Source organism: Callospermophilus lateralis, chromosome 15 (assembly GCF_048772815.1).
Source record: "Callospermophilus lateralis isolate mCalLat2 chromosome 15, mCalLat2.hap1, whole genome shotgun sequence".
Classification (NCBI taxonomy): Eukaryota; Metazoa; Chordata; class Mammalia; order Rodentia; family Sciuridae; genus Callospermophilus; species Callospermophilus lateralis.
Window position 1 is genome coordinate 34,827,059 of NC_135319.1, and position 26,729 is coordinate 34,853,787.

Below are 26,729 nucleotides of genomic sequence, written 5' to 3' on the forward strand. Positions count from 1 at the left end.
TTATGAGAGTTTAAACCTAATCAGTGCATTAATATCTCACCCAGGGATTAACTGGGAGGTAACCACAGTCAGGCAGGTGTGGCTGAAGGAGGTCACTGGGGCATGTCTTTGGGGTATACATTTTGTCCTTGATGGGAGGAGAAGGCTCTCTGCCTCCTGGTGGCCATGTCCTGAGCTACATTCCTCCACCACATTCTCTGCTGCACCTCAGGTATAGTACAATGGAGTTATCCATCTATTGACGGAGCCTTCTGAAATCATGAGACCCAAATAATTTTTTTCTTCTTTAAAATTTTCTTTTCAGATCTTTTGGTCACAACATCCAAAAAGCAGACTAAAACAGGGCTAAGATGATTACCTCCCACTCCATTAGCTTACAAATTCAGTAAATCTCAGTTTACTTTTCTTACACTTTCTATTTTATTCCTTTCTACCACATTGTTTTCTTCCCACAGATTAGCTTTTTCTGTTTTCTTTTTCACATAGGAAAGTTAAACTTTTTACAAATATCGTTTCATTAACCTCACTGGGGGAGAAAAATCTGATTGGTAAGTTCCAATTAGCTCTAAGTTAGGAGTAACTAAACAAGACAGCCATTACCTCTTAGAGAAATAGAAATCACAGAAATCATATATCCTCAATGCTACCTAGCATGAAAATGGAAAGAAATTTGCCCAAATTAATACATCTAAGAAGAAGCAAGCACAGTACTCAAATTGGAGTCTTCTGTTCCAAATCTCAGACTTCTTTTTCTTTTTTTTTTTTGGATGTCTGAATTCATATTTATTAAGATTTATAAGTTCTAATTATTATTTTACTTTATTTAATTATTTATTTTTGGGCCACAAAAACCAAGCAGGTATGTGAAGAAAAATCCTTAACCACTTTCCCCAGAGTCAGACTTCTTTTTCTCTAGGAGTCGAGGGAAGTACTGGAGATTAAACTCAGGGGCACTCAACCACTGAGCCACATACCCACATTTTGTATTTTATTTAGAGACAGGCTCTCATTTGAGTTGCTTAGCACCTTGCCAATGCTGAAGCTGGCTTTGAACTCCGCAATCCTCCTGCCTCAGCCTCCTAAACTGCTGGGATTACAGGGGTGTGCCACCAAGCCTGGCTCAGACTTCTTAAACTTCCCCATATCTATTCCTTACTATTCTCTAAACACTATCCCTTTGATGACCACAAGCTGAAGTGGTTAGGCAAATAAATAAATCCATAATAGAACAAAATGGAATTCAGAAGGTTTAGGGGAAGGAAAAGAAAAGCAGGATGTAAGGATTGGACTTCAGTATTCTGAGAATTCAGCCTCAACTTCCACACACCTGAAGATGGCTGCTATAGTCTGCTCCAACTTCTCATTCACAGCCTTGGACCTGGAAAGCCTGGGGCACAGAGAAGTATTTGCTTCTTTTGCAGTCCCAGGGAGTGTGCCCAGTGCAGCATCCAGGGCATTAGACTGGCATAATTCCACCACTAGGGAGCACAGGCCAACTTTCTAAAATATTTATTTTATCAAATTTATTTCAACTCCATTCCTTTCTAAAAAAGAAATGAAGGCATTTCTCAGTGTTGCTATTGGTTTATAAAAAAAAAATGTAATTTACTTTACTTTCTGCCCACAGTTAATTTAGCCCCATTGTGTCCCTGCCCCAAGTTCATGGCAATGTGACTTCACTGGGGAAGAATCCATGTAAAGATTGTACATTATACTTTAATGTCGAAAAGGTGGATGAGTTGACATCATATAATGGAAAGTGCATCACCCTTTTACTAAGAGATGTAATAGCAGAAACAGTCTTGACTGTGGAAACTGCCATAATAACTGCTATGCTCATTTTTTATTGATGATGGATAAAAATTCTCATAATACTGTAGCACAGGAACTTGCTGGAATATAGCTTCAGGCTGCCCCCAGGGCAGACTTTATTTATGCATCCCTACTTTCACTATTTGTAATGATAATGATAATAATAATAATAAATGATAATGATAAATATCAGTGCTTTCTGAATTACAACTGGAAGTAGAAATTTTAGCCATTTTCATCTGGATCTGCTCTGCAGAAACTTCTTTTGAGGGTGTAATGTTAAAAAAAAAAAGCCACAATAATCCTCACCATTGTTCAGGTTACTAATAGAACTGTGCTAGCAATTTGGAACAGAAAGTAAAATCTGCGCACTGTGGGTTTTTCTGGTTTTGCAACTATTATTGTAGGCTTTTTAAAAATTATTAATTTATAAAGTGCCCTGAGCCTTACAGAACATAAGCAGCTGAGCAGACTGGGGAAATAAAGTTACATAAATCAGTATTAGGTTAGTAGCCCAAACCATGGTGACCCTATGATATCTCCATACCATAGATTTGGGAGTCTTGGCACATTCAGGAATTTTTAAAAGCCTAGGAAAGTATTGCCAAAAATAAAGTAAATTTGTCAAAAGATTTATGGAGTATCAAATAAAGATTCTAAATATTATTTAAAATATTATGTATACAATTTAAAAAATAATGTATACAATTTTCAATAATTTGACATCTTGATAACTGCACAAGTATTCATGAGAGAAGCAAATTAGAATCAGTAAGAAAAAAAGGCAGTTTGCAATTAATAACATGCTTTTCCTGAATTGTATCTACAGTATCTCTCAGTTTTATGAGATGCATCACTGGGTTTGTTGTGGGAATACTGTTGAGGATGCTATTCCATACGCTGGGTGTAGTGTGACTTTGTCAGGAGCAATTCTGTCTGATCTCAGCATCAAGAACAGTGGCACTGCTTCTGAGTGTGGACCCTGGGAACTGTGTAATTGACCACATTTCCTTTTTCCTTCTAGCTGTTGGAGAGCAAAATTCTTTTATAGCCTTCTCATAGCAGAGTACGAATCTTACAGTGTTTTTCTCATCATTTCCAAATCCATTTTATGTTTCTCTGCCGTGTTTTATTATGCTTTGTTAGTTTCATACATCTGCTTAGCTGCCTTACTTAAATCCTTACTGGAAAGAATGTGGAGGTTGGGAAAGAGACAGAGGAAGGAATTGAAATTCATAAAATCAGAGATAAATATTATCTTCTATGACAAATTATAAAATTGAATTCTTCTGTATGTATAAAAAGGCTTTTAAATTCCATTTAGGGGATCTATATCCCTAGTGCAAAATTGCATTGAGTAGATACCTGTTTTAATTTGTTCATGTTTATGGATAGATCTATATTAATCTACATTGAATACTATCTTACAGTTTATTGCTATGGTACCTTTGTTAGATTTATTAATTTGTTTCATTTTATTTCATATATACAATGATAATAGCACAGAACTTGAAGGCTTGTGGTAAGAATTAAAGATAATTTCTATAAAGTGAAAACTTCAACCTTTCTGCACCTTAGTATTCTTATCTGTAAAATGGGTACAAAACAATATTTGTATCATAAATATTTCTGGGAACTAAACTAGTAGACATATACAGCACATTAAGGAAAATTCTAAGACTAAGTATAGTTATTGCTTCTCATATTTTTATTTTAAAAAGATTTTTAATGATCCTAAATTATCTCCCCCAACTTAAAAGTTAAAAATATGTTTCCTCAAGCCAAATACTACATATAGTAGTCTTCTTAAATGGGCTTAAAATAACCATTTTTAAAAATTACAAGATATTCTATTGGCTCCATGAGATTCTCTGTTCACTCTCCTCATAAATACTATAAGATCATTTACCTACTCAAGAGGAATGGTCCTCAACCAGGGAGATTTGCCCCTACACCCTCCCACACAGGTGATGTTTGCAATGTCTGGAGTCATTTTGGGTTGTCACAGTGAAGGATATGCACGTTACTGATATCCAGTAGGTCAAGGTCAGACTGGCTGCTAAACATCCTTCAGTGCACAGAACAGCCCCCATGACAAAGAATGATCCGGCTCAAAAGGTCAATAGTGCCAATTTAAAAAAAATCCTAATGTGATGTTTCAGGTCCACAAAGGGCATAAGAGAAGGGAACATCATAAAGCTAGTAAAAATCAAAATTGTTCTTACTCAGGTACTGATGTTTTTGAAATTTCTTTTTCTTCAGAATTTTGTTTCCACTTTGTCAGAGCCTTAACAAACACAGTAGAAAAAAAAACAAAGAAATGTGACAGAGTATAGTTTAAGGAGTCACAAAGCCTACCATTAGCCATCTATGCCACTAAATTCATAAATAATTCTATTTTTAAAAATTTAGGGAAAGAGAAAATGAGGAAGATTGATTATTGAGGAAAAAGTCATGACTCAATCAGAGGAGTAAGTTCTTGTATTCTATGACATAGAAGGGTGATTATAGTCAACAATATTGTATTGTATAATTCAACATGGCTAGAAGAGAGGATTTTGAATGTCCTCAAAACAAAAAAAAAGTGATAAATGTTTGGGATAAAGGATGAGTTGATTACTGCGTAATGTATAAATGTACTGGAAACATTGCACTGTTCTTCATAAAGATGAACCATTATTTTATGTCAATAAAAACAAAGCCACTGAAAACCAAGTTAGAATCTAAAAAAGTCCATCCAAGTCCACATTGAGCTCACATAGTACAGAAGCTCTGATGACTATGAATGTACAAAGTTCTGCAGAGCAATATTATTGGTAACAGTGGAAAGTTAGATGCTATCTAAATATCCATTGAAAAGAAATGGATAGTAAAAATGAACTTAAAAGTAAACCAACTAGACATGTATGAAGATTGAGATCTAACATAAAAAGCCAGTTGTAGAACCATTTGTTAGGATAACACTGTTTTTATTAAGATTGTATTTGGCTGCATTTTTTAAAAAACATCAATGACAGTGGCTTAACCAAAGGGTGGTTTATAATTTTGTCCTGTAAGGATTCAGTTGAAGGTGGCCCAGATATTAATCAGGTCTCCTAAAACGAGGAAAGACTTGAAAATTAATTTTCATAAGGTCTCAAACCTAAAACCAGGCTTACTGGTTGTAAGTTTTTATTGCTTCCATCTTCTATGCCATCTTTCCATCCTCAAGATCTTAAGATGATAACTCCCATGTCAGACATGCATCTTTGCTTAGATTCAAAGAGAAAGAAGGTAAAAGATGGGTCTGAATCTGAACCTGTCCCCTCATACCAAGAAAGCAATGTTTTTCTCTTTGGTTCTGTTTTCTTTTTCTAAAAGTTCCACCATTAGCACTTCTAGTTACAGCTCCCTGACCAAAACTAGATTATGTCCTTCCTTACCCATCATTCCACTCTTTAGCTGGCGGCCCCAAAGTTGGGAAGGGGGAGTGAATGGAACTCACTGGGTCATTGCTTCTTGAACATGACCAGGTTCTGATAGAATGGAAGAGGGAACAAGGAGTAGTCCGTGGAGAATTAGAATTGTCTGCCTCAAATACTACAAATCATTTAGAGGGTGGTAATACAGATATAAAAATGTGGACTGGAAGAATATGTAACAAATTTTTGAAAGCAGAAATGGAGAAAAAGGAATACATTTAAGAAGCAGTACAAGGAAGATTTTTACTTAATCTCTATTGTATTTATGTTTTCATGTAAAAAGAAAATCTGAAGCAAATGAGACAAAATATTGAAGTTTTTAAATTTGGATATTAGACACATAAATCTTACAATTTAAAAAAAATTACTTTCCTATATATTTTTTTTAAATTAAGGAAAAAAAATCTTTGAAGGTATTTTGTTAACCTTCAAATACTAGGACTAGTGTTAAGTATTCTTTTACCACAAGAGAAAGAGAAACATGAAAGTATGTGCCCAAATAATGAGAGAAGGGAGGACTGAGATAAAAGCTCCAGGGATCGGCATTCCCACTGGCCACTAAGCTGGACAGTTCTTGGAAGTCCCAGTTCCCATATCCATATTGCATGCAGCGTCTCCCAGGTGCATACTCTGAAACAATTAAACTAGGATTTAAGCAGAACCATGGGGAAAAAAAAATTTAAGTATTCATGATTCATCTTGTTCCCGCTGAAAGTCAGCATAAAAGCTTACATGTACAATGTTTCCAAATAGCTGACTGTCCTAACATTTTCTTTCATAAGAGATAGGTCACGCAGGATACCCATACAAGAAGAGATGCTTTTATGTGAGACATTTTATCCCCTTCCCCACAAAAAAAAAAAAAAAAAAAAAATGTGTAATGAATTATTTTCCAAAGCTGATGGTTTCAGAGCATTCATTTTCATGAAAGCCAAAGTCACCCCCACGCAGTAATGAATTCCTTTTGGATGTGATTCAGACTTTCCAAGGTTACCAACTGAGGTTTAACAGAAAGAATTATGCCAGTTTGACAAGGGATATCTGGGAGAAGTTGAGGGACAAAAAGTTCAGTAAGTGAGGCCACCAAGACTGGCTATTCACTGAACAGGGAAGAACTTCATGCCAAAGCAAAGACAGACAAAGCCAGTTTAGAATAGGTTTTAATTTATGCAAATGAAGAAATCCCAGAAAAAAAAGAGAAAGGAAGACTGGCTGTTTTAGTTTCACGTTTACCTGCTGCAGTCTCATGTGCCCCCTTGACTTACCATGCTGATAAGCAAATAGGAAGAGCTATGAGGGAAGGCAAGGGAGAAGTCTCTGGAAACTCTGGAGAGATTTTCTGTAATAGGACCTCACATATCCCCTGCTGCTGGGTCTTTCTTACGTTCTGTTAATTGTCTTAGAAAATGGGGTAAGGGTTTCAGTGTGGGAAGGAGCAAAAACGAGTTTTATTTTTTTCCAGCTCTATTAAATATAGAAAAGGAGACAATCAAAAGAAAATGTTCTGACATAATTAATCCCAGTACCACAGAAACAACAGCAGTAGTTTTCTTTGAACAAAAGTGCACAATACAAACCTCTCTTTGGGAAGAAGGCAGTCAAATTAATTTTCTCATTTTTGGTGAGTTGTAGAATATTCCACAGGAGGAAAGCTGTTAGGAGCAAACCAGTTAAAACACAGGGATATAATGTAATTTAATCCCATTCTGAGTTTGCAGACAGATGTAGTTGTCATTTTTATGGAGGTGGTTTTGGACACAATTCCAAGGACAATGGGACAACTTTGCTGGTCAAAGCTAAGTTTGAAAAATTTCAGACCAAGAGGAAAGGCAAGTCTGTTCAGATTGTCTAGTTGGATTGTGCCCAACAGTGCTCACTGATGAAACCCCAAGCATTCATAATGCATTCTTACCTGGGGAGCTAACCCTTTGAACATCGGCCCCTCAGGTTTAATGACATGACCCTATATAAGCCTCTTGAACTTTCTAAATCTTGATATTCTCTCTCTCTCTCTCTCTCACTCACACACACACACACACACACACACACACACAAATCTGCCTTCAAAGTGTCATGAGGATACAAATAAAGATGTGAAGGTGCTGTGTAAACTCTAAAATGGTAGTAAAGATTATTTCAAGGATATTATAGGTATTATGTATTATTAGTAAAAAAAAGATACTTTATTTTTTCATTTTGTTGAATATTTTTCCTAAAGTTTGCTTTTATGTATGCATCATTTTAATCTACGAATTTACCATTTACTACAGCACATCTATGCAAACTTTCAGTTTCATTTCTTTGCTTTCAAAGAGGTGAAGAGATCCAACATGGCTTTAAGCTCAAACACTCTAGAAGCACGTAACTCAGAAGACAGAGCAGAGTCTATCACAAGTAAAGTCCTTATGTAGGCAGCATCAGAAGTCAACAGAATGACACTAATTGAAACAACATTTTTGAGGGATTTGAAACTAAAAAATTGAAGTTGTAATAGTTGCTGTTTGCTTTGGCTTCTCCAAGAAGTTGGAGAAATGAAATCTGTATTCTTTGGAAGATTCTGATTGAAAGGAGGATTTTTATTAAGTTTTGGAAGAGGCATAAGGCAAGAATGAATTCTCTGATAGCTACTCAAATATTTCCTGAACATTATCCCTTTCGAGGAACTGGAGTTTTGATGAATGTGGCTGTCACCCCCAGAGATGCCACATTCAGTATAATAAATGGATCAGTGCCTGGATGTTTAGTCTTCTATGAAAGAGCACAGAACACAAAAATTCCAGGGTGAGCATATTTGGGTTTTTGCTGATTTCACATATGCAGGTAGAAATACAATTTTAAAACACAAATTATCAAGATGCTGTAGATCACCAGTGCTCAGGCTACAAAGAGACACATGTGTGCAGCAGAGTCAGAGAGTGTGAGTTCAATCAAGTCTGATTCAATAGTCTCTCAAGTACAAGCAAGGCAGATCCAGAAATATCAGCAATTGCCTCTTCTGCTGTTGACTCCCAAGCCAAAATAAACAGGACTGAATAATTTTTTATCATATCCAATTCAGCAGCATGCAGCTTAATGGGCTGCTTCCCAAAAGAGAGAAATGGTGGACATCTGCTCTTAAAAATGACTGACATGTTCCCCAAACTAGCATTTTTTTCAAGGCTTTTATGCCATGTATCACTTAAATATAATTTTAAACTTTTTGAGAAGTAGTTGGAGAGAGTTAATAAAAGTGAATATAATCTTCAAGTAAGATTGTTTTGCTGTAATTGAGATTGCTAAAATGTGATGGCCCCAAGTGTTCCTCCTTTTGGTATTCTTCCCTTTATTCTGTAAAAATAAATCTCACTGCTCCCTCACATGTAACAAATGAGCATCTTCTTCCCTGGATATCTACCAGGAATATACTTTAGATTGTTCTGAAAGTCTGCACAATGCTTTCAAGTCATCCATGTGGCTTCCACATGAATGGCGACTCACCACTTTGACCATAGAAATATGGCTGAGTTCAGATGGAAACCTCTCCAGAAGAGCTGCAGCCTTTGAAGACTGTCAATTTCAGCCCAAATCATTACAGGTCCAAGATGAGCCCTTGCAATGTTTGGGGGATCCTACAGTGGCTATCCCACAGGGATCAAGTGCCATCAACCTACAAAAATGTGTTTTCAAAAAACAAACAACTTTCAATTTTTTTAAACCTTTCCTTTTGCATTCCCCCTGATATTTCAAAGTACATGTTGGGAGTGAGGATAAGTACTTCAGGTTCCACACAAAACCCACAGAGAACCAAAACGAACGCTTCACAGGTGAGAAGGTAGGTGGTAGGGAGTAAAGTTTACACAGGTTATTGTAGCATTTTTTAAAGGCCATTGATATAAATTCCTGCAAAAGCAAGGGCAATTTCTTATTCATTTGTATATCCCTCATATATCTAGCAGTGGTATGTATATGGTTGGTATCAAAACATATTTATTGATGCCATTGATCATTCACAGAGCAAAAAATTATTCTGCATGTACCATGAGAGTCTCCATAGGGCACAGAAACATGAATAAAATGAGGTCTCAATTCCAGAGTTTACCACAGGGGACACCATTTTGTTCAGTCTCCAAATTCACAAAAGACCTAAAACATTTTTCATTCTTCCCACAGAGGTTATATATGCCTTTGTAGAAGTAATACTGACAAGATTGAGAACTATAGTTGTTCAAAATACAAATTTAAGTTAAGCCACAAGTTTTACAATTCTTTTGATGCTTAATCTTGTAAAATAGGAAAGTATATTATTCCATTTCTCTCTTTCTATCTATCATTTATCATTTCTATTGGCAATAAAGGTTCACAAAAGAATTACCCCCAAATTGTTGATAAGGAACATTGTAACAAGGTGGGAGTTCATGCTGTTTTACCCTCTTCATTATAATTTTCTGTGTAATTGAAGTCATTACTTTGAACACACATGGATTTACATAACCCGACAAAACAACAAAACTATATTCATTGTGTAAAATGAGATATAATATTCAGCAAATATGTGAAAGAGAAGAGTTAATCAAAGATGATTCCTTAGTTTGAGCTGAAATGATTAGAAGGGTAGTGGTTTTGTTAACAGAAATGGAGGAGTCATGAAAAGGGACAGATTTGCAAGAGGAGATGTTCTGAAATCAACTGTGAACGTGTTGAGTTGGAAGGGCTGGAAGACCTTCTACATAGAAAGGCAGAAGAAAAGTTTGGCATAAAGCTGGTTCTATAGTCAAATGGTTTATTGATAAAAGGGAAGTCACAAAGGAAGAGATTAGTCTGGATGGACAAGATTGGACTTGTACACTTAGAGAGTAAAGCAGTAAACAAACCCATGGATATAGAAGGAGCCGATAATGAGAAAATATGAGAACCAGTAGGTGACTGTTCTCACATCACTGTGGGAGTGAGTTGGCCACAAAGAGTACGCAGAGCATAGAAAAGCCTATGGTTTATGGACATTATGTCTTTTTTCTTTGTTCACATGCAGGAGTAGGTCAACATGTGCTCCAAGAGTACTTAAGTAAAGTCTTAAACAATAATAATAACTGAACATAGCAAGGCATACAGATAAATATGAAATATGATTTTAGTTTTATGAAAGAATTATTGGTGTAAATAAGCACAGAAAACAACATAATCAGTAGTGGGTTTTTGTAGCTATTGCGTGCTAACCACTAGACACAGAGATGGATAAGATGGATACCCTTGACCTTTGCATTTCCATTATAGGCGAGAGTAACAGCAAATAAATAAACATATCAAGTAAAAATAATTTTGCTAGGAAAAAACTAGAGATTAATGTGATGATGATTATTGGGGAAGGAAAAAAAATGATAGCTTCTCTGTGGACCTTGTCTTCAAACTAGAATTCAAATGAGAAAGAGCTAGCTCAGGGTTGGGGTGTGGCTAGAGTAAAGGAATCCTAAGAAGAGGCACCAGCAAGTACAAAGTCACTGAGATAGAAAAAGCTTGGTGAATTCCGGGAACAGACGATTTTCAGTGTGTCTGTGATTTTGTGGCACTGTAACAGAGTACATGACATGGATTATACTCCTAGTTCACTGTCTGATGGCAGAAATGGACATACAAATAAACCATTACAATACATTATAATAAGCACTGGGATAGAGACCAGTACAGAGTAAAATACACAGTAAAATGGAAGACCCACTGAGCTCTTCAAGCAAGAAGATGTGATATTTGAGGGGAACCTTCTGAAGTTTTTGTGAATTTTTTTTTTCCCAAGAAGATGGTGAACACTGAGTGGATGATCCTATAAAAAGGGCTAATCTTATAAGGAGCAGAGAAAGGCATCATTCAAGCAGTACAAAAAGAAGGTATTAGAGTTTACCCAAAGAAGGTATAGCCTACCCAAACTTGAGACAAGGAGGGAACTTTCAGGGACCACTAACTTGTTGCTTCTCCTACAGACTCTAGTTGGGGTCTATGATCCCATATGATAAATAGTAAATCCCATAGCTCTCCATTCACATTGTCTTCCTTAGCATTGTTGCTTCAAAGGAAATCCTAGAAACCAGATCTTCAGGATGGAAGGATATCTCTGCTCTCAGGACTAAAGGCTGCCTACATTCACTCAAATCATTGAGTTCCCTTGGGGTGCAGAAAAATTTTGACCACTGGGATTATTCTATCTTCCTTATCCACCAAATCTAGAAGGGGGAATTTGGCCATGCATGAGAGGGCAAAGGTGAGCAGGAAAAAAGATGAGTAATGAAATGGTGGCAATATGAATATTGCTGAAAAAAAAAGGACTTGTGGACATGTGGTAATGTAAAGAATAATTGTAGATTAGGGGAACATGAATTGTTTCTTAGGGTGGCTGTCCCATGTGTGTGTGTGTGTGTGTGTGTGTGTGTGTGTGTATTCATGGGGCGACAGGGATTGCAGTGGTGGAAAATGACATTGGAGAGGGAGATGAAGGCCAGTTTATGAAAGGTCATACATGATTATCTTGGAACTTTAGGTTTAATCTTTTTGGCCATAAGACATCGTCAGAATGTTTCAAATAGAAGAGATACATGATCAAATGTGTGCTTTAAAATAGCCAGTTCTAAAGGACGTTAGAAAAATTATCATCCAGGATTTATCTAGGAGATTGAAAAACCAATTGGAAAAGAATTGCAATTCCTCAGGCAAGAAAGTTTGCAAATTAGGAGAGTAGCACCTGGAAAAGAGATGATGGGATAAAGATTGAATAGAAGCATAAGCAACATAACTGACAGAATGTGGGGATTACTCAGGAAGGAAGTGTGAGAAAGAAATGGCAAGGGTCACAGACATAGCTGGTTTTGGCCTGGGTGCCTGTGCAACTGGAGAACCAATATTTCTGCATGTGGAATACATGTATTGGGTCTGTAATAATTGCAAAGTAACTAGGAAGAGACACTAATCCAGGCATGAAGTCCAATGAAGAAGCATTGTAGAGGTATCAATAAAAACCACTAGTTATAAGAATTAGTTGAAACCATGACAGCTGATGAAATAATTATAGCTTTGACCCAGCTGTTAGCTGTCACTTGGGTCATGTGGGAACCTTGAATAATAGAGAAGAACATTTTTTGCCAGAAGGTAGAAACAACCCCCAAGATTCCAGAATCACAACCATCTGAATTCTCCAGCTATGCATTTGGCAGAAGCCGAACACCAGCATCCACAGAGAAAACATATTTTGTCTTGTAGATCCAATTTTCCTTGGCCAAAATTCTTAGTTTGGATACAAAGACTATGTGGTATCTGACATATGGTTGGTTTAGAATTTTTTTTCTTCAATAATTTGATCAGATTTGCATATGACCCATTTGATCAGTTATCACCATCAATTGCACATTTAGTAAATATTTGACACAATTAAAAAGTTTATATACATATATCAGATGGGTTTTGAAATCTATGCATCCATTCCCATTTGGAAATGAGAATGGATGCATAGATTCTTTCTGAAGTTTTGTTTTTCTTTTAGGGTTCTTTTTGCTTCTCAGTCTCTCCTGGAGAAATGAATTTGACTATGTAATTCAAAGTTAAATTCCTCTCTGGTTTGTTTTGTTGGCTCCATAAATGTCAGTGAATGAGGAAGGTTCAGAGTGATGGTTGCAAAATTGTCTCCACAGTACTCATAAAGAAAGACCCAACAACTCTTTTTGATCAATTTGATTTTTCTGTGTTCTTACAAATCTACTAATGATCTCATTTCCCAAATACTTGACACTTATTAAGTCAAGCAAAATTGGACATGGCTTAAACCCCTGAAATACCAATGTTTTAAAAGACCATCCTTAGTTATAATGGCAAAGTCTCCATTTTCCTGGTAAAAAATAAATGATATGTTTTTACTTTATTTGCAAATTGATTTCAAAGCATCTGTGCATTGCTACAGATTCACATAAAGATCATAAATTGTTGAGGTTATTTTTATTTATAATTGCTTTTAAATTATAAAAAATTTCAAAAAGCTATAAAAAAGCATAAAAGTGAAAGTGAAAACAAGGAGAGGCAGAAATGTCATAATCACTGAAACTTAAGCATCATTTCATATTTCTATTAGCCACTTATAAATGTATAGATAATATTTTTAAAAAGAGCAACATACTAACTTGTTTTCCATCCTTACTTTTATCTAACAAAATACTTAAACAATTGTTCTCTATCAGCACTTATGAATCTACTTAATTTTTAAAAAATTCTATGTGATATTTTATATAGTTCAGAGGCTCCGTTATATAACCATGACACATTGATGGACCCCATATTCTGCTACTATGGAAAATACTGAATAACCCTATGCAAATATACTTGGCATGTAGCCCTATGCAAACATACTTGTGCATGTATAATTTTAGAATTCTTGCTGAGTTGGTATGTCAGATGATAAATGTATTTTTACCTTTGAATGATATTGCCAAGTTGTCTTCTAAAGAAATTATACCAACCTTTCTTTTGTGAGGGTATACTCACCCAGAGACAGTGAGGTTATAAAACCCTGACCAGTCGTGTCTAGAAATACTTGCTTCCCTTGAGTCCCCCCTTATACAGCATTCTGAAAACATTTGTGGATCTTTGACAATCCAAAAAATGAAAAACAGTTGCCTTGTATTCTAGTCGAATTTGAAAAATGGTATTTCATTGTGATTTGATTTGCATTGCTTTGTTCCTTTTGTTGTAAATCATATACTTTTGTTCTTAATTTTCCAATAAATTTTTACTTTTTTTCTTATTCATAAGAACTATTGGTTCATTAAGAAAACTAATGTTTAGGAATATTTGTGGCAAATATATTTACACATTTTGCTCTTCAGCTTTTTATTTCACTTATGGTATTTATATTAAGCTAAAATTTTCAGTGAGCAGAAATTTATACGTCTTCAATACCTTCATGATTTACAATTGATTTAAAAAGCATCATTGCAATTATAAAAGTAAAGTTCTTTTTAAAATTTTGAGGGTTTAAGTATTTGACACATATGGAAATGTTTTGGACATAAAGATCGAAGTAGATATCCAATTTGATATTTTCCAAAGCCTAAATCATTTATAATATTCAACTCTTGTCATGTGATTTACCATATATCAGAATTCTTTATGTAATTTAGTTTATTTATGAACTTTATTCTGATGACTTTTTTGCCTGAATATTCATGTGCCAGAACCAAATTCTCTTGGTTACTATAACTATATAATATATTTAAGTATATTGAAAGCTCTCTTTTTTATCTTTTACTATTTTCCAGTTATTATTTCATACTCTTTTATCACTTTTAGAATCAGCTTGTGTAATCACTGAAAATTAAGATCTTATTGATAAAATTATGGGGATTGTGTTAAATTTACAGATCAACTTGATGGAAATTGATGCTTCTTAAAATGTCATGGCTTCTTACTACTACTCTCTAATAGAATGTATATATTTGTTTAGTTATTCATGACCCTCAAAACCATTTTAAAGTATTTTTATATAGATCTTATATATTGATTAAATTTATTCCTATGTATTTTTTAGTTTTATTTCATATAACTAAAGTAAATCTCTTCTCCAAATATATATTCCATGTTATGTTTTTATCTAGAAAAGCGATTGAATTTTGAGTGATGTCAGGTTAACTATTAAATAGTTATTTAGGTTTAATATATTTTTTTAGATGTTCAACCTTATATGAATAAAAATTATAAATTTGCCTTCTTATTTTCAATTTATGTGCTCACTTCTCATCTGATTGTATGGACTTTTTTCTCCAGTAAAGAAAATAGTAGTGATGTATATACCTTTTGCTACTCATAAATTTTAAAGAATTATGTAGAAAAATCTGCCAGTCTATTCTTTTGTAGCTTACGAATTTCATGTCTTGCTTCAGAAGACCTTTCCCATTGAAGACACATTGCATATTTTCTTCTAATATTTATAGTTTTCATTTTCCATCAAAATCTTTAATCCATCTGGAATTTATCTCTATATATTACATGAGATAAAAATCTAACTTTATTTTTTCCAGATGGATTGCAAAATTTCCCAACATCATTTATAAAATTGTCATTCTTTCCTCACTGGTTTGAAATGCCACTTTAATCATATTCTAAATAGATCAGTTATTTTTTAAGCCAAAGCTTAAAAACCATAAAGGAAATGAATTACAGTAGAGAACAAAGACATGAAAAGTAGGCAAAAAATAGACATTGAGATAAATTGTGCACAACTATTTAATGTCTATCACAAAATACAAAGCTCAATCATACAAAGCCCAAAATAGTATAAATATAAATACTGAAAGAAAATATACAGTATTCCAGTAAGAAAGATTCTGAGGATGGACACCCATAAACTATAAGGCTGCGGCAGTTAATTTTTCAAACATTGTTTAGTTATTCCCATCATATACAAAGTTATTTGAGCTTCAAAGCTGTAAAAAATCCTCCAGCTGCCTGGTTTAACTCTAATCAGATATTTCTGAGAGCAAATCAGAATTTCCCTTAGTAAAAAGCAGTGTGGAATTAGAAAAAAAATATGTATATGTATACACACACACACACACACACACACACACACAGAGTCTCTCTCTCTCTCTTGTAATTCAAGACTGATTTTACTTTTGCATCTCTAAGGCTCTGCAGAATCTTTAACTAGACTTCCTTGGAGAAGATGGAAGGGAGACAGAGCCTGGATCTTGCAGTTCTTTCTCTCTTGTAACAGGAGAACTGGTTAAGAGTTATCAATATTAAATGTCAAAGATGATGAGCATCAACATTCAACTCTGAAAGCTGGTAGAAATCCTAGAGCATGTGCATCTCCAATTCTTGCCACCCCAGAGCTCTGAAATTTTTCTTTCAAATAACAAGTTAATATCTAATTTTACAATGGTGAATTCTGATATTTCTTGGCTGTATCTTTATGGCTATATAAGGTCGAGTGGAACAACAGAACCAACAGGGGAATTTATCTAAGACTCTTCACTGGAAGATTAGAAAAGATGTTTTTGACCAATTCAAGGTTTTTATTTTGTTATCACAACTTACATAAAAATTAAGAGAATAATCAAAGAAAAAACAGTTTACTAATATTACCATGCCATCATGTCATCTGAGATTCATTCCAAAAGGGCAAAGAAAACACAAGAGATGGTAACAAGGTGTTTCTGCACAGTATTATTAAAACAGATACAATGTGGTTTTCTCACAAATGGTATTTGTAGAAAAGCTGGGATTGAGCTTAAATCAAACAGTTAAATAACAATAATGGCAACAACAGCCATAACAACACATAAACCCCTTTCTTCATTGGTTGGGAATTGGAATGTGCTGTATCTGGGGTTGGGAGTTGACATGGCTTGTACTACAATATATAGACAATGTGAGATATTATCTTATTAGACATAAACGGGAAACAAGTCCCAGGATGTCAACATATAGGAGATAACTGACGTCTAGCCACTGTAGAGCAAACACTTGAAAGTCTTCAACCATTACAATGTTTAGCAGTTTATAATAAAAACATACAATCAAATTAATAAATTTTTAACTTTCCAGCAGTGATACAACCTGGACTTAGGGATCTTTTCAGATTAACTAAACAAACATAGATTTATTTTCCCCACTGTAAAAGCAGCCAGTCTACAGGAGTGGAAGTACAGGCAATTAGGTTAACAAATGCTGCCCTTAGCAGATTTTCCTGGGAAAACTTGCAAAACATGTGTCTATTTTTGCCACCATTAATTGCCTAGATGGTCCTGGTGCTCTTTGACTTCCTGGCACTCTAAATAAAACCAGATTTTTGGACAGGCTTTTTCTTTCCCAGGCCTTTGGAGGAGTGCTAATTACAAAATACTTTATTTAAACACTAGAAACTCATTCAGAAACCAAGCCAAGTCTCAGATTTGAAAGCACTTAAAAATATCTTTGCAACAGCCGTACTACTTTATACTTTATCTATTTTTAGAGGCTCAATGTTTGTTTTGCTGGAATAAAAAAAATTAAAACATGAAAAGTATGCCATGGGCAAATCTGCAATAATAAGCAGCACATACATGTTGTGGAAGAAAGTATTCAACATAAAATAGTCAACACAAAAACAGATTCTGCTGAGGCATTTTTATAAATAGCAGTTATTATTTTGCTTTCCATTGCTAAGAAATTTAAATAACATGCCCTTAAAAGTTGTCAAGTTCTGTATTTCATATAAATATAATTTCCTGAACTTGTATAAAATTATTGTGCAAAATTATAAATGTATTCTGTTCAATTCATCTGTAATTTTACAATCATGTTAAAAATAGAAGCACGAGGATGAAAAGAAATAGAATTTATTGGAAAATATACATTGCTCTGCATAAAACCAGTATATGTCTCTAAAACTTTTTAATCTAATTATTTAAATGGGTATCATGTCATACCCAAATTTGTACATAAAATTGTCCCAAACAGTTGTCAACAGGCCACACCCAATCAAGGGCATACCCTGCCTTAAATGTCCCTTTGAATTTCTGAGCATAATAGTATAGGAAGACTTATTCTTTGAACCCTCAAAGAACCGCTTTGGAATTGTTTGCCTCAAATAATTATTGCTATATGACCAAGTAAATTTTTACACTCTATCTTTAAATACAGCAATCACTTTAAAAGGATCATACAGAGTCCAGAGATGTATAAAGGGAAAGAATGGCTATTTCAATAGTGGAAAAAAACGAAGTCCCAGTGTGAGCAAATGAACCACATTTCCTGATTCCCAGGATGTGATGGTAAGCTGCTACTGATGCCAGCATCCATCAAGGGCAGTGGATGGGGCTGATGCAACCCTCCATCCCCACATTCTGGAGACCAAAGCCCAAGTCAGTTTCAGTGGTGGCTGTTCAAGGAGCTGCAGCTATGTTTGCTGCTGCTGACAGACACCAGAAACCATGGTAACACTTAAGGACCCAAAACACCTTTATTCATGGCTCCTGAGCTGTCCTGGTTCAGCTCACATGATGCAACTTGGCAATACAGAAAACGGTAAAGTGGGTTCAGAAAAACACTGACGAATACTGCAAATCGTATTCAGAGTGGAAATTGTGACTATTCTAGCATTTTACCAGTATTTCCTGCTTTGCAACCAGTAGATACGTAACCGAAATGGCTTGCTGTGAATTTTGTAGTACCCAAGCCAAAAGCAATAAAATTTCTGTAAGACCATATGTGCCATGACAGAATACCACATCAGCCCAGAAAAATGATTTTCGTGGGAAGGCCTGTGTAGCGATGAATACAGCTCTGTATGATATGGAAGCTGGGCAGAGATTTTCTCTGCTTCCAGCTCACAATGAGGTAATTTTAAAGGCACTTTTCCCTCATTTGTTCTGCATTCACTGAATGTACATTTTTTGATGTCAGAGGGACATTGCAGAAAAGATTAGACGAGATAGTCTGACAATGCAGCCCAAGTTCAAAGCTTCTATATTTTCAGGTAACAGCTGCGACAGTTTGTCTGCACTAAATCTTTCCAGGGCATGTCACGGCAACCCTGTCCATAGCTTTTGAAACAGTTCAACACAAACAAATCACTTAGCTATTGAACAACTATCACATCTGATACCATCACAAGGAGGTTGTAGCCATAGCTACTAATCAAATGCTCCTTCCATTCTGTCAAAAAAAGAGAAAATTCTTCTGCTTTGACTTAAGATCACCTTTTCATGTTGTTTCTTTGAAAATTACCATATGCAAAGACTGGGGGAAAAGAAGGCATACACATCCGTAAGAAGAAACCAAAAGTCAAAATTTGTAGCTTCATGCTGCAGAGAAGAAATAACTATGGTGTCAGATGGCAGTCCTCCGAGGTGACTGGGGAGGCCCGCAAAGGAATGGAGAGTCCCTCCTTTGACCCAGAGGGTTGAGCCAGGTATCTGTGCTCTGCATTGGGGCCCTCTGAAGGGTGCCTCAGGGAAGCACGGAATCCCAAGGCCAACACCACCAGGCGGTAGAGGTGCAACACCACCACGAGGAAATTCTTCACCGCGAAGAACACCAGCATTTGATTTATCACTTTAAAATAGGTTATCAGTATGAGCCTCACAACAAGGAACGGGCCATCTTGTATGAAGACACTGATTCCGATGTTCCACAAAGAGGAACTGCACTGGCAGAAGAACTGCTTGATGTGTCCCCGCGTTGTCACGGCCAAGGGGCACTCGATGTGATGTACTGAAAACACAAGACAGACCCGTTAGCGTACCTCTCTTAAATGTAGAAATGTAAGACAGATGAAATCAGACAAGTCAATAACAATGGGCCCTCTACTAGTAAATGGTGGGAAATGACTCTGATTTAATTTTGTCTGGAACAGGTGAAAGCTCCCTGGTCCTTCCCAATGCATGGTTTTCATTAACTGAAAAAAAAAATTTCAAATCAGCCTCTAGTTCTCATTCTGAGGAAGCCTCAGTTAAATAGGGTGTTAAACAGAGAATAAAGAATTAAGGAGACCTCCACGTGTGTTTTGGAGGCCTGCACTGTAGGACGGCCGTTCAGAAGTGGACTCAAGGCCTCATCTTGGGGAGTCTGGCTGCAAGATAATGAACAGCTTATTTCTTGCCTCAGTTTCTTCCTTTGAAAACTGGGATAACCGTCTGTGTGAGGACAACCCTGTCCAGCTGAACTTTCTGGGATGGTAAAAATTTCCACATTTTTACTCCCATATCCATATCCAATATGGGAGCCACATGTGGCATTTGAGCACTTGAAATGTGGCTAGTGTGACTAAGGAACTAAACCAATAGTTTTATTTAACTTTAATTAAAGTTGGTTCATTTTGTTTTAATTAGAAATGACACCTCTGCTTCTCTTCCCTCTCTCATTCAATCTTCCCTTTGGAATGATGAGTGGTTTCCTTGACTGTTAAATTTGACAAAGTGTACCTGAGTCAGATCATTCTAGAACTTCTCATTAGTATCTACCTATTTTCTTTCTGACTGACTCAGTCATATGTGTAAAATGTGCTGTGAAAACCCAAGCGCCTATAATCAAATTCAAATTTAATTCATGTCAAACACATTTTTCTAATGGGGGAGAGTCCAAATAAATGCCATTGTTATTTTATTTTGTCCTAATTTCTTATGCTTTTGTTTCACAATTTCCTAGAAAGACTGGATATAATTACTGATTTTCCAGTTGTACAAAAGGAGGTCCAATCAACAGATGAACCTTTTTGTTTTAATTTATAAAATGTAAATTTAATTCAGGGTCAAGGACAGAAAATAATCCTTTTATAATAATGAAGCCTTCCATTTGGAGTTTTCAAACAAAGAATGCCTTCGTTTACTGGAGCCTGCAAATATTATGAAGCTGCTTTGATATGGGTGAACATAATGTACTGTTTGTTGGAAAATACAATAGTGATTTAGTCAGAAGTAACATTTGGTCTTTGTTTTTCTAACAGCTGCATAACATTATCACCCCTGAAAATTTACAAAATTTCTTTCTTAAATAAAAAATTTCTTAGCAAGGCTATCAACCACAAGATATGAGAGAGTGAGGATAAGCACAGTGAATGACAAAAGAAAAACCAACATAAAAATCAGTAACGGCTTTTCCTAAGAAGTAAGAGTCCGGAAGTGGCTCCAAGAGGGCCCTAAAAGTATTACTGGGTACTTACAGTGATGGGCCTGAATATTCTATCAGCAGACCAGATGAACAGCTAATATTCTATCAGTTGATTAATAAGGATTGTGCACCTTCTAGGGCACACTCTAACAAAATCAGTGTGTGTGTGTGTGTGTGTATGTATGTGTGTGTGTGTGTTAGAATATAATTGTTTGTCATTATTAATTAGTAATTAGGTTTTGGTTTTTTGAAAAAGTTCCAGCAACTCTTTCCATCTGTTCTGATGACAAGTTTGTTTTGCAAAGTGGAAGCTAAGATCTAAAATGGTCTCAGTTATCGGAGCTTATCAAAGTAAACTGAAAAAAAAGACAGAAAAAAAGTTAAATATGCCTGTCCTAAGGATTCATTCTAACCCTGAGACCAGCAGATAGAGTATTTAAAAAAAAAAAAAAAAGCCAGACTAAGAAAAATGTAATAATTAAATCCCATAATTTCTCCAAAGTGAGGAGTTACTCAGCAGAATTGCAAAACTCCATGGTACCAAAAAGCTGTGGTATGGCTCCATGTCAACCCTGTCCAGCTGAACTTTCTGGGATGGTAAAAATTTCCACATTTTTACTCCCATATCCATATCCAATATGGGAGACACATGTGGCATTTGAGCACTTGAAATGTGGCTAGTGTGACTAAGGAACTAAACCAATAGTTTTATTTAACTTTAATTAATTTAAATTTGAAGAGCCACACATGGCAAGTGGCTACCATGTTGGGCAAAGCATCTGTATATCCTTACTACTATGAACTGTCCAGGAAAGAGCTTGCTTCTTGCAAAGTCTTTAAGGTTTATATATGGATTCAAGTAAAATCAAATGTCATTACAAGGGCTGCCATGGAGAAAAATTTTAATTTTTCATTTGAGGCCCTCAAACATCTATTATTCCCCTAATACATGGCTCTTACTTAGGAACAAAAATAATCCCTTACGAATATCAAAGAGATACTACTTTCATGCCAGCAACTTGCTAGACTCTTTATAAGCTCTATGTTCATCACAAGAGCCATCAACTCTCCCTGTCATGATTATAATTACATTTCATGGTTGAAGAAACTGAGCCACAGACACACTAAAAACATTTCAGGGGATTTTACAGATCATAAATAGTGGATCCATTATTTTAGTGAATATAAAGTTGTGTGATTGTCCACTGAACTATCTTCAACTCATTATGCACTAGTGGATCCACTTATGGCTTCCCAATATTTCCATCTACTTTCTTCCTAAGCTGAACTGTAACTAATTCTGGAATATCAAAATGATAATTCTCTCAATTGTCTCATTAACTTTAGCAGAGTTTGCAATCAAGAGTTTTAATCTGATGTTTCTTTACATAATTATCAAGATGTTTACCTGCCAGGTCCAGTGGAAACTGCAACATACTCCATGTCCATAAAGCAAGGATTATACAGACTAGCTTAGGGTTATTCCTAGAATGCAACAAAATTTTAAATTAGTAATAAAACATATGATCACATGCAGAATAGAGAAAATTTCTCAACCCACATATGAATCTATTCTTAATAAACCTCTTACAACTTGGAAAAATATGTAGGTGATATAATAAATCCATGAACAAATCTATGCATAAAGGAATAATGAAAAAGAAATGAAACATAAAAAAATCTAAAACGTACACTCAACATAAGCATGACAAAACCCCTTGTTCCCACATTGCTCATCAGTTTTACAAGAAAATGGAAACATTATGGGAGAGAAGTGTAAGGAGGAAATGTTAGATATTGACATGGATGTTGAGAGGTCTGACTTCAAGAAATTTCAGGGGGAGATGCTGCTGATTCTTCCAGGATTATAAAAGTCTAATTGAAAATGTCTCCCCAAAGGGTAAGATAATGCTTAAAATTAAAAAGTTCAGCATGTGAAAGAAAAGTGTCTTTAGGTGGAAAAAATGGGGCGATAAATAAATATTTGATAAATAAAGACTTATACCAGATACTGGACTGTAAAACAAGGAATATGTCTATTTCATCTACTACTGTATCCTCCATGTCTAGAACAGTGCCTGGAAAGTAACAGGCTGTAGATATAAATATATAGATATAGTTACACACACACAAGCACACCCAAGGCTTCATGCTTGCTAAGCAAGCATTCTACTACTGAGCTACTTCCCAGCTCAGGACTCAACATACATTTATTGAAGGAATCATTAAATATACACAAGGGCCTGTGCTTGAACCAATATACAGATATATTAGAGCTAAGAAAATGGTATAGAAGACTAAAGCCAGAAAGAATAGGGGTTATGGAAATGCAAAGAATATTTTAAAAGTACCAATGTCATATTTATTTTTAGCAAGAATACAAATGAAGTTATCAACTTGAAGTCAGTGATGAACAACAGATTTTTGTTTCTCTTTTGTCAAGAGAGATTTTCAACTGGAGAGGGCTAGAAAAGCATCGGGGAAGAGTAATTGAAACCAAACTAAATAGGGTGATTGTGAGGGATAAATGCTTCAAGTGTTGAGACCCTGAAAAACAAAATCTCAAAAAACTCTGAGAATTTGTAAATGAGATTTTCTGAGCCATCATGATCTGTCTTGGCAGTTAATGTTGGAGACAATATTGGTGACAGGAAAAAAAAAAAAAAGCCTCAACTTCCAAAAAGAAGCAGAAATATATCTTAAAACACAAAAGGCCCATTAGTTTTAATGCCTATTTAGATTATACAAGTGATTCTTCAAAAGATTTCTGAGAACCCTTATAGAAGAAGACAGTAATTACCAAGAATCAGCACAGGTTCTCTGTGAACAATTGCACTGCTCTAAACTTATTTCATCTGCTTCCTTTTTAGAAATAGAATTGGATAACCAAGCAGGTGATGCTACATAAATTGATGATAGACATTTGGATTTATAAAAAGCTTCCTGGAGAAAGTTTCCCAAACTGTCCTATTAACAAAATTAAGAAATGTTCTGGGTGTGAGTACTTCAAGGCCAATTCCGAACTATGTAGATGACTCCCCAGAAGTCCTCTGATGAGTTGCTGCAAGATCTTTCTCTGATTCTGTTCTACTTCACATTCCATCAAGGGCCAGGTTGACAACACTGATGGGAGAAAGGCTTATCACAGGCACAAGTAACTAGGAACTTTGGCAGAAAATCAGGAGTTAGAAAGACACAATCAGAATTCCAAAAGATGGAACTGGATAAACCTAAATTAGAAAGAAAGGATAGAAGAGAGAACATTTCAAAAGCAGCTTTGAAAAAGGCTCCAGGGTTTTTCCTTACTCTTACATAATTATAAATCCACAGGGTGAACTGATTTATGATTTTCCAAAATCAAATGCAATTGGTCAACTCATAAGAAATATAAAATCTAGAATTTTAAGTGGAAGTGCCTTTGGAATGGGGATATCATATTTCTCTCTTTGTAACATTCGTATCTATATTCATTTTCTGTACACAATAAGTGCCTGAATTTTAAAATGTTACCTGTAGTTTCCAACCTTGAGACTTGTGTAATAGGCAGTTTTCTAAATGATCACTTCATGATCTCACTTGATTCTCATATCAACTCAACAAAGTAGGCATAATTATCATTCACATTTGACTAAGGAGGAAACTGAGTCACAGAGAATCAAGGTACATTGTCTAAAGTAACATGGTTTTAAGAATTAAGAGCAGAAAATTCCTACCATTACATTATGCTATTTCCAGGAATGGAATGGAAAGTTTTAACCCTACTCTATTCTATAATACTCAGAACACACCTGAAATATTATATATTATGCTTCATGGTAAATTTGTAAATTTATTTGTTCCAATGGGGAGAGACAACTATGGTAAGGGAATTTGGAGCTGTGTTAGATGTGGATTGCTTAAGAAACTGAAAACCATACAAGTTTCCTTTAAAGTTTTATTTAATATGTTTAAAGGGCTATAATGGGGAAAAGAAAGTAAACATATCTGTGATTTCACAGGGACAATTCAGGCTCAAAGCATCTGGTTGCATCTGTAGGAACCCAAATTTCATCACAACAGAAGAAAATACTTTCTAATAATATTAACTCAAACCTGAATAAGTTGCTACTTAAATCCATATATCCTGTAATAGGATTTTTCAAATAGAAATACAGAAGAACTTGTTAATGTTTTGGAGAGGACTTTTCAGTAGATGCAAAATAGATTTTTCCTAAGATGGTCACTTCTGAAGTCTTTTGTAATCCCAAACTTCAATAATTCTCATAAAAACTCATATGCAATTTGTCTGCAAGGCAGTAGAATGTGGTGGTAATGCATGGGATCTAGTAGAAAGTGATCAGAATTTAAATATCAGCTCCCATTCTCTCTAGAGAAATAGGATGAGGGACTCTCATCCTGGATTGATGAATATATAAAAGTAGTTTAGAATCTGCATGCTTTATTTTACCCATCTGCACTCTGAGGATAACCATAACAATAGCTATTAGACTTTATTTGATTTTTTTAAGTGTATTATTTTACTATGTTAAAGATAGAAAGATCTTGGAACAACACCTAACACAGGTTAAGTGTGAGAGAACCCTGCAAGTGAGTTTTATTTTATTACAGGTAATTTTGAGACTTTCTAACTATATATATTTTTTTCTTATAAAATGGAGATAATGGAAGTCTCAGCTCATAGGGCTACTTTAAGTGCTAAATAACATTAAAGAACTTCTTGGCACACAGCAAATGACAAGTAGGCATTACATTTTTGTTATTGTTATTATTATTATTGATGATGATGATAAAGATGATGATGTTAACTTGTTTCTTATATTCTTTTATGTCTCAATTTTATCCTCTTAGGAAATAGGGACAAATTATAGCCTAACCTTGCCCTAACCTTGCAATAATGAATGTTTATTTTTACACATACGTATCTATCCACATATTAAATATGGAAGAATATAGGTATTGGGAAAGATATTGGTAAAATTACAAAAAATCACATTGTAACAGTGGGTCTGAAAATTTTAAAGCAGACAAATATGAATTATTGAATCACACAGTGAAATTACTCAAAAAGGTTAAATGTTGGAATAAAAATAAATCACTGAGCTAAAGTTGCAAAAGTCAAGATTTTCAAAGGAACTTGGGGGTGGATTTATCCACCATGGTTCCATGTGTATAATCCACCTTCATGCATGTCAACTGAGGAGCATGGCAGGCAATGGCCTTCAGAAAGAGAAAAAGATCTTGAGAAGTATAATTATTGATGTATCAGTTTCCTACTTGGGAGGATAAAAACAGGAATTTGGTGGTTCAGCAACCCATCCTGGGCTGCAAATTAAAAATAAAGTCATACTTTTCCAACTTGCTCAACTAATTCTTTCTGAAAATACAAATATTCTTTTAATCAATGATAATCAGTGAAGAAAATTTAGCTAGCTTTTAAAAAGTCACTTGACAAAACACATAAAGACAATAAGAAATACATGAGAGAAGGATAAAAAAAGAAAACAAAGTGTAAACTAGCCTCGAAGAAGTGTCTCATTAAGCAAAATAAAGAGAAATTAAGAAAAAATACAGTAAAAATACAGTAAGATTCTTCTTTGTGTACTAAAATACAATGAAATACCAGTAATGTTATGGAAATAGATTTTCTTCTTAGTAAATGATTTGTATTCAGCAAAAGATTGCACAATGATTTCCAAATTATGAATGGCCAATAGAACTCCTCCTGGCAATGATGTTGGAATTCAGACTCATGACAATGTCAGAAGGTGGGTACAGCAAAATCAAAAGGTCGGTGAATCTTTCCCCCAACAAATAAGTATAACACCAGACAAATTGTCAAAAATAACCATTCCAGGCTAT

At 35.1% G+C, this 26,729-nt stretch overlaps 1 protein-coding gene across 1 annotated transcript in view; it reads right to left on the minus strand.

Moving 5' to 3' along the window:
• Positions 1–15,553: 15,553 nt before the first annotated feature.
• Tmem26 (transmembrane protein 26) overlaps positions 15,554–26,729 on the minus strand; it is a 44,848-nt gene continuing 33,672 nt past the window's right edge. The window contains exons 5-6 of the mRNA XM_076834583.1: positions 22,279–22,355; positions 15,554–19,475 (exon numbers count right to left, since the gene is read on the minus strand). Of these exons, the coding sequence (XP_076690698.1) occupies positions 19,084–19,475; positions 22,279–22,355 (469 nt within the window). The 3' untranslated portion in view covers positions 15,554–19,083. The remainder of the gene's footprint in view (positions 19,476–22,278; positions 22,356–26,729) is intronic.